General features: G+C 41.4%; 1 protein-coding gene across 2 annotated transcripts in view; it reads left to right on the top strand.

The window, feature by feature from the left end:
• Window positions 1–1,605, top strand: part of FBLN5 (fibulin 5) — a 46,970-nt gene extending 45,365 nt beyond the window's left edge. For both annotated transcript variants that reach the window (XM_010583847.1, XM_010583848.1), the window contains one exon: window positions 732–1,605. In XM_010583847.1, the coding sequence (XP_010582149.1) occupies window positions 732–893 (162 nt within the window). In that variant the 3' untranslated portion in view covers window positions 894–1,605. The remainder of the gene's footprint in view (window positions 1–731) is intronic.
• The last annotated feature ends 7,723 nt before the right edge of the window (window positions 1,606–9,328 follow it).

The raw sequence follows: 9,328 nt of genomic DNA, 5'->3' as shown, positions 1-9,328 counted from the left end.
GCCCGGGCAGCCCGCCCGGCTCCTCCTCACGGCTCCGCCGGGCTCCTCTGGTCAGAGAGAAGGCAAACGCCCGGCTTCGTGGTAAACCAGGTCCCGCGTTGTGTACCGAAGTTTCTGCCGGAAAACAAATTGCGCTTGGTTTTAACGTCAGAAGCTCTGGTTTTTAAATGCTCATAATCCACTGTTCCGGCCCGATGTTTCAAAGGCCTGCTTCCACTTACTAAAAGACAGATTTTCTGAAGTGCTTTCACGTATCTAAAGCCCTCTTCAGAGGGTAAGGTTTTGCGATGTTAACATATGCAAGTATACAACAAACCCTGATCCTGTTCACGTAGGAACGTCTGTTGTCCAAGCTCTGTTAACGTGTTCGCTGCTTCACAGTAACAGCGTTCTTTACATCAAACAAAATAAAAAAAGGTGTCATGACTTGTTTATGCCCTAAATCCATGTTTTCATCTTTTTCCATTTGGACAATAGCAAGTTTCTATGCAATAGCTCCTTTTATGTGCAGGGCTCCCAAAGGCTTTACAAACTGTAGAAGGTGGTAGCTCCTACAAAACACTGAAATGGAGCCAAATGCTGAAACAAAGCCATCTCTCCTATGAATTCCAGTGGTTTCAAACAATGCAACAGAAAACAGTTATTTTGGCTGCTTGAAGACCATAGTGAGACAATAGTTTTCAAGAGCCGGTTTTGAAAATCTCACCTGCTTTCTCTTGTTTTGTGTACAGCAAACGGGACCGATCAGTGCTACTCTGGTGATGACCCGCCCCGTGAAGGGGCCCCGTACTATTCAGTTGGACTTGGAAATGATCACTGTTAACACCGTTATCAACTTCAGAGGAAGCTCTGTCATCCGGCTGAGGATATACGTATCACAGTACTCCTTCTAAACCTTGAGTTTGTGCCCTGGAAACATTAAAACAAAAGAGACGGTTCCTCCTCTGCAGAACTCTCTCCTCAGAAGCCAGTACGTATAGCAGCTCCAAACCAAATCAGTATTTCCACAGACCCAGTGACCTATGCCTGTCTGAGGAGGGAGGCCTCTTCATGCACAGTCCCTATCAGGATGCAGACATCTGAAGATGTATTGTCAGCAGATCCCATATGATTCTCTATGTGGTCATATATTTTAAGGACTCTCCTTTCCATTGTAAACACTTCTAGGGTATGAGTCTATGTTTGAAAGACTGTGAACCTTTGTAGCTCCAAGGCTGCTTAGCAAAAAGCACCAAAGAAACTGAGGAAAAAGCTGGCTTTTGCAATCTTGCCTTTTTTTTTTTTTTTCATTATAAATGGAAAGCAGACAAACAAGCAGAAACAGAAACAAAAAGCCACCTTTTGAAACAAGGGATCTCAGAAGTGCTAACTTACATTCCCAATTATCTCTGGAATTATCAGTCAGGCACTTTGTCTCAATTCACCCTGCATTTGTCTTAGTTTCACCCGTTTTTTTCTTTGATTCTATTTTATAGTTAAAATTCATTGTAAATTCATTCCAAAATACATGTTGTACTATGTAATCTTTTACTTTCTAACAAAGTGTCACATGTTTGGGTTCCTTCCTGTATTAAATCTTTCTATATAACAGAGTTCATAGAAATCTATCACTGGATGGTATGTTTTACATTATTTAGGATGTTATGCTTATTTACACCCAGGCTCTTTGACACAGGCCTCCACTGCCAGAATAGTGTCCAGGGACTTTAGAGCAGATAAGAATCAGAACTTTATTTTTCCCTGTTTTCCTGAGTGTGATAGTTGCAAACAGTTTGTAATGGTTATAAGGTAGTGATACTAACTCTGTAGTTAAGGCTGCAACTAATCTCCTGTTTAAAGACCACTCAGCTCAGACCTGTCCAAATTCCTTCAGAAAAAATGAATTGTTCTGTTCACGCGCAGTCTCTCTCCTACATTGCTAACATTGGGAAAAATAAGCTGAACAGGACTTGGACCAGTCTTATCATTCATGCCTCTGCCACAAAGCAGACCCCACTATACCAGTACCCAGCCCTCAAAAGATGGGATCCTACAGTTTCCATAGGCAATGTCTTCTCAGGTATAACTGCTGTAACCAATAGAAAGTTTCTCCTGAAGTCTAATCTGACTCTCTGCTGTTGTAATTTAAATCCATTGCTTTTTACCGTACTTCCAGTAGAAATAGAGAACAGTTTGTCTCCCCCTTTGCAGCAGTCTTTAACATGTCTGAAGACTGTTGTCATGTCTCCCCTCAGACTGTTCCTTTCTAGTCTAAACAAACCCAATTCTTTTGGTCTTTCCTCATACATCACATTTTCTGGACCTTTGATCATTCTTGTTCCTCTCATCTGGATTCTCTCCAGTTGGTTCACATCTTTCTTGAAGTGCAGTGCCCAAAACTGTGAAAAGTATTCCAGCTGAGGCCTCACAGTGCAAAGCTAAATCTATATATATGTTTAGGAGTTTGAAAAAAAAATAATTGTATAGTTTGGAGGTATAATGCTTACCTTGTTGAAGCCACTGGCAGTTTGGTCTTTTATTTCAGTAGGGATGAGGGTTCATATACCTTGTTCTTAAATTTCTCTGAAGCAAGTTCTTTTGCTTCTTCCCCCACTTTTTCCTTATTGGCTTATTTGCTCTCCAGCATCGCTAGGGCAGGAAAGACAACCTTTGCGTCATCTTTTTGGCAACTGGAAGTGCTTAATGCTACTTGGGAAAAGACATTTATGAAGATTATAATGCAAGCAGGCTGGAGCAGAGTAGAAGCATTATGTGAGGTCTTCATTAAAGTGAAGTATTAAATGGGAGATTACAGACTCAGAAAGTTATCACAACACAGACTGCATGACACAATCAGAAAATTGACTCTCTTGTTCCTAATAAGCTTTGTGAGTTAGTCTAGAGTTGGGTTTCCCTAGCTTTCATAGAGACTCTGCTCTTTTTACTTGTACTCAGCTTGAAGGAAGTCCTGATGCAATGGCTCACAGCAATGAAACGCTGAGTTGAGTGTGATGTAGCAGCTTTCATGTCTTAACGGTTTAAAGTTTTCTCCGTGCTGCTACAACGTCCTGGGATCCTGTGCCTCAGAGCTCTGTATGCAGGCTGTCCTTTATTGTAAAAACAAAAAGGCTGGAGCCTGACTCCAGGGTTTAGTGGGCCAAACTGAAGGCAGGGAGCCAACAAGTTTTGTGAGTAGCTGACTTGGAGGAGATAAATGTAGAGGAAATGTGCAGGGAAATATCAGAAACAAGAATGTGTTTCCTGAGTGTATCATGGCTCATCATATACCACAGTCTTGGAGGGGAAAATAGAGATGACCAGGAGGGAGGAATGCTAGTTTATAACCATGGGGCTAAAAGTGCTTATGTGTCCCAGATAATGGAAGTGAGACGTGGGAAACAAGCAGGCTCTGGTGGCCCAGAGAGGAGACAAGAGGCAGGCAGGGTCTTGCATTAAAGATGTTAAACTCTTAATATGCTGAAAGTTTTGCCACTGCTTAAAAGCCCCCTTTTGCCCCTTTTGTGCCCCTGTGTTATGGCTTCTTCATGCCCAGTTGAGGAGTCCTCTCTCTTCCTGCCATCACATCACCTCCTGGAGAGGAAGTGCACCCTGTTAGACATCAGACAGTTTCTCACTTCTGGGCTGTTCTCCCATGGCCCCCACATACCAACCTGATTTAACCCTAATTTAGAAACATCAAACCCCAGCGGAATTCCGTAACAAAACACTTTGTTAAAAGAATAAAGCTTGAATGCTTGGTTTTAGCAGGGTCCAGCAAATACTCATAAAACAATATTACACTTTCTATATAAACATTCTGCGCCTTAAAAAAAAAAAAGTGAAAAGTCTGGAAACAAAGGAATTCAGCCACTTCTCAACAGCCATAACATCTTTCATCACTCACTATCACTCCAGCCAAATTTAACTTTGCCAAAATATATGCCAATCTCAAAATAATAAATTACTGGCAGTTTATAACATCTAAACTCTCCATTTCCTACTCAGGGGTCTGTTTCCAATAGACCGTCACAGGCTCGTATAGTACAGCAGTTCTCACCAAATAAAAAAAAGGACTGTGCATGTCAGGTTTTTACAGCATGAAAGTTAAAAATGCAGTCTTGCAACTGCTGTATATGTTCATGTTCTCCTTTGAGGCCAGGCCTCCCTACAAGCAGACAGAATTCCAGGTCTGCTCAGAAAATGATTCTTTATTCTAACCTACTGCAGAGGATTTTCTAACACAAAGAGTTTTGCCATATGGTTAATAGACAATATTCTGGCCGGCATGAGATGAGGGCACTGACCGTGGTCTGGGTACGTGTGGCTTCCCTCGGGCTCTGCTCTGACATGCTCCTCGCTCAGGGTGGCACAGCTGTTCCCTGGCCGAGCTAGGGAGGGACAGCTCTTTGCCTCTCCTGCATGTCGGCTGTCATGTCTGTTTAAATGAGGGCCCTCAGGAGAAAGACTGCCTCTCACTACGTGTTTGTACAGCACCTATTGCCAGTGTAATAATTGGAATAAAAGTAAACAAAAGCAGAAATGGCAGTCATCTTTGATACAGACTGCAATGACTGGGAAGGAGAATCTATTCTGATAAATGAACCACGTGATTCATGCTAGTCGGGCTAGGTGCCAGAGGGAGAAGAATGGCAAGAGATGAATCATCCAGCACTGTAGAGCTGAATGGGTCCTATCATCTGGCTTATTTGATTTTGAGATATTTTTAGGGGATTGACTTTTTTTGACACAGACAACAAAATGTTATTTCACCTAAGAGTTTGCTGGATCCCGCAGAATCTCTTTTCAACTAGTGCTTCTCTGACAACAATAAGTTTGTTGAGAATAACTAAGCTTCTTTGAGTACCTGGTCACCCACGATCACCAAGTGTCATGTCTGGGGCCGGGGCCATTCACACAGAGCTTTCTCCTTTTCAGGTTGGGGGCCTGTACTCATATTTACCTTTTTTTGGCTCAGCTTTTAGAAGAGTCAACTTTCATTGTCTTATAAACATGGTATCAGCATCAGCAGAACTTACATATTCATTTTTCTCTGTCTAGAGCAAGCAGAGCAATAGAATCAGTACAGTTTGTGGTCATTCACGTTCTCCAGTCTGGCTTATTCATGGAACATGCTACTGAATATTTTCTGTAGCATGTAGCTGTATTAGAACCCAATGAAAATTTCATAGCACAAAGATGTTAAAAAAAAAAAAGGGGGAATAAAAGTATGCCCTAACGTTATTCAAGCCTGACAGACATTATTATTAAAATAAATCTCTATCCTGGATGAACAAAACCCTCAGCTGGTGTTAATTTGCATGACTACTGCTCTTTAATGGAAAGGTAAAAAGTATCCTTAGGATTTTCCCTGTGTGTGTGTAAAGCACTGTGCATACATCTGTACACAAAGAGAATTTACAGAAGCTAAAACTAGTTGTGGTAGTGGAGCTCTGCATTTGGAAGTCAAAGAGTTATAAGACAACATGGCACAAACAAATCATGTTTCCTCATCTGACATGAGTGCAGACAAGTGATTTATATGCCTCACATTTTGTTGTTTTAAGTCTTTGAACCAATTCTGAATAGCTCAACCCCAAAGCAGGTGCCATGCATGAAGACTGAGGCTGATGGTCATAACTAGACTTTCGGGGATTCTGCAGAAAGCCTGGCAAGAAAGATGACCTGTGCTGAAGGGTCAGTGCTGTAGGAAGTGTAATGGTCCAGAGGTATTTGTGTAGGGATGTCTCTGATCCTGCAGCCGCTTCTTTCCTTGCCTGTTTCAATGCAGAGTGCATCTGATGTTTATAAGTGTGCACATCAGAGGTGGAAATCTCACCTATACCAGTTCTTGGTTCAAATTTCTGAGATCCCTCTAGTGGTTTCCACTGGCCAAACTAACTCCCCGTGTAACTCCACTAATATTGTGGGTCACATGAAGGAGAGTTTGGGTACAAGGCAAGTACACTTTTACACCAGCAAGTGAATAATGATGCAGTAACCTTGATGTAAAAATTGAGGAATGTAGCTGGGTAGCAAAGGGATCTTTAGAAAACACTTCAGCAACCAAAAATTCCTGAAATATTCAATTTCTGTCAATTCCCTCCTGTATCCCAGAAGTCATTTATTCTCCCCTTTGAGTTTGTCCTGGACAAGTGATCTCATTATGGTCATGCACTGCAAGCACACACTGAGTGAACTCCACCTCGCCTCTGGCACTACGTAACGTTTCTCACTTTGCTTTTTGGAGGTCAGTTGTAGGCTATGTGTGTCTTCAACGCTCTGACTGACCTCACTTGCTTTTCTCATAGCCAAGGCAAATCCGTTATTTCCCTGCCAGGTTCCTTTGCACCCACGATCTGTACAACAAGCTCTTCACATGTTTCACTGGAAATGCAGGCAGTGTTGGCCCATTTGCTGCTTTTGTACCCCCCTCCCTCTGCAATGTTGGTAAGGCACCCTCACAGCAAAGTATTAGGTCTGAATGGCTGAAGTGATTGCCCAGCCTGCTGGCAGTGCTTGGCTTCATGAAGAGGATTAAAAAAAACCCCACAATCTCCCAGTCTTGAAGGCAACAGATGCTCTTTTAGGTCCTGATGAATCACTTTTCCCCTGAAGTTGTGTCTATATCATGCTGGGTTGATAGTTGCAAAGCTTTTTAAGAAGCCTGATAAGGACATGCCTATGCAATACAGCCTTAGGCTCTTCATGCCTTGGATGAGGTTCTCCCAGTTTGCAAAGAGAGTATTATTTGGCCCAGTCAGAGAGAGTGCAATGTGATCACCACTATGCTGAAGTCAGTGATCGATAACCACCTTACATCAGGTCTGGATTTAGCCCAGTTTTAAGTCTTGAATTTCAGTGTCAGTGGAATAAATGTAAACAGATATGTATTATTTTTACAGTAGAGCTGAAAGATTGTTTCCAGTAAATAAACAGTAGTATGATTGCAGTATCTCTTTCTCTCTGGGCACAATCTTTGGGTACTTTAAGATTTCCTGAGGTATCCTTTGAAACTTCAGAATTTCCTCTGGTATTTCAAGCTATTCATTGATGTGTTTCCATGAATGATTCCTCACCCCTGTTCTCCGAAGGCCAACCCAGGCACTTGACTCTACATATTGTTAAAACATCAAGCTACACCCAAGCCTTTGCAGAGTCACAGCTTATGGATCATTCATAGAAATTGTTCCTCTCTGTAACCTATAAGGGATTATGTTGACTTCCTTGAGATTCTGCAGTGTTCAAAGTAATGCATGCGCATGTGTTTTTCAAGACTGGGACCTTAGTCTGGAGATTGTTCATCAGCAACTTGCTGCAAATGTTCTGTATTCTACATGTGAAATCATAGCTACAAAGGTTAGTTTTGACAAAATCCTCAAAACATATGGTGTTTCCTGGCTGCCTACGCATAGTGCAAACACAATTCAAAAGTCCAGCATCAGAGTTCTCCAGTATTCATAAGAAATCACTGTTTTTATGAAACATTTTGGTCAGTAAACTAATTTTGTGGATTATGTGAAATGCAAACAGAGAGGCAGAAGGCCTGCCAAGATTACACAGATTTGTTATTCAAATCAGTATCCCCAAGAAAACCTGAATCTAGTTCATAATTTAAAAATATTCCTTTGGACTCTGACATCTGATGCCATTTAGGTAGGGGAGGGAGACAGAAAAACTGTCTGCTTCCAAAACAACAGCAGTTGCTCTATAGAGATCCTGGGGCTCCTACAGCGATCAGAAACACCTGTCAGCCCAAGTTTGCACCCCAGGTCAGTGAGGAAGGCACAAAACTCATAGAGACATGTCCTCAGCTGGAGGAGAGATATCTTCATTGACTTCTTAATGATGTCAAGTGGAGTTTTACTTCATAAAGTGTATAAAATTTCTCACTGTGTTTATACATCTATGGAAAATTTAAAATGACAGGACCAAGCTATTGCCTACCACATGCATACTACCTGCAGCAAGCTCTAGCATATCACTTTGCCATTCCCCAGGGTTGTGCTCACTTAGAATTACCCAGTCTGATTTGGTGTGAGTTACAATGGTATAAGTGACAGCACTCAGTTCACAGCAGTGTAAAGTTATTCCTACAGTTGAAAAAGAGAATTGTTGAGGGATAAAATTACAATTGAACCAGAAAGTTAATAAAAAAGAGCTTGCTCATTAGTTAACCTTCAGTGCTTTGGTTATGATGTCATTGCTATGGACAAAAATAATCAACCAGAAACCCAAAATATTAAAAAGGAGATTATCTACTTAAAAAGATAAGTGCCCATGTAGCCTATAAATAGCTCTGGAATTAAGACATCCCATGCAACATCTGGAAAAGGAAGAATTCACTCCTTGACCTCCAGCATCCCTGTCTCCCACTGGCAGGATTAAGCACAGTTGATGCTTACCAGGATACAGACGCAAAGGCTGTCTGATGGATGTGCCAAGGAAGAGGCAGGCATGGCCAGAAACAAGGGAAGGACAAACCAAGATAATGTAAAAGTACTGAGGAACGTTCTCAGTGTGCAGGATCTCTGAGACAAATCTCTCTCATTGAGAGCATTTTAGCTTTGCTTGGGCCTTTGAAAGACAGACAAGTGCTGACAGTCACTTCAATAAAAATAGGAAGGCAGCATTCATGTGTTTGAATGCAGCATCAGTTTTCAAAAAGGTCACACTGCCCTGGCCAACCTGCCACCTAATGAGATGCACTGGACACCAGAAGCCTGTAAGTACAATTTAAGGTATAGCACATATAGCACCACCTTATACCAACAGTTTCTCCCACAACCAGTACAGGTGCAGGGAGAAGGACTCAATCCCCAGCTCAACCGATGGTCCACAGAACTTCTGCTTCTGCTTAAACAGTCATTTCCCTAACTCTTACTTGCAGGATGTCCAGATTAATAAACATGTTATATTTTGTAGTCTTCATTCTTTTCAGAAGAGGAATACTGTAATTTAAAATGGATGGTTTCACTGTCCCTCATCCTGCCCCTTTAACCTATAACCTATAACCATTACTTCATTTGTAGCAGAAAATGAGCTTTTAATTCTTGTATTGTTTTACAAATTGTGAACAATTTACATTGAATACGCCAGTAGGGTCCATTTTAAAGCTTTTTTAAAATAAAAAAATATATTGCTAACAAAAATTATAATTGAATCCTAGTTTATTTTGATCATTGCCTGGTTTAGTGGTGATCATATAGGATCACTGCAAGCATTCATGCCAGAATCATGTAACCCCTTTGCAAAGCAAGTTGAATGAGGATCTGTGATACTGGTACATCAACTGGTCATAAATTCTAGTAACATATATACAGTAGTGGAAAAAACTTCAAAGCAAACCACA

This window comes from Haliaeetus leucocephalus, unplaced genomic scaffold, assembly GCF_000737465.1.
Source record: "Haliaeetus leucocephalus isolate CR32 unplaced genomic scaffold, Haliaeetus_leucocephalus-4.0 Scaffold932, whole genome shotgun sequence".
In the NCBI taxonomy this organism is placed as follows: Eukaryota; Metazoa; Chordata; class Aves; order Accipitriformes; family Accipitridae; genus Haliaeetus; species Haliaeetus leucocephalus.
Note: the sequence above shows the minus strand (reverse complement) of the source record. Positions and strands in the feature narration are given on the sequence as shown.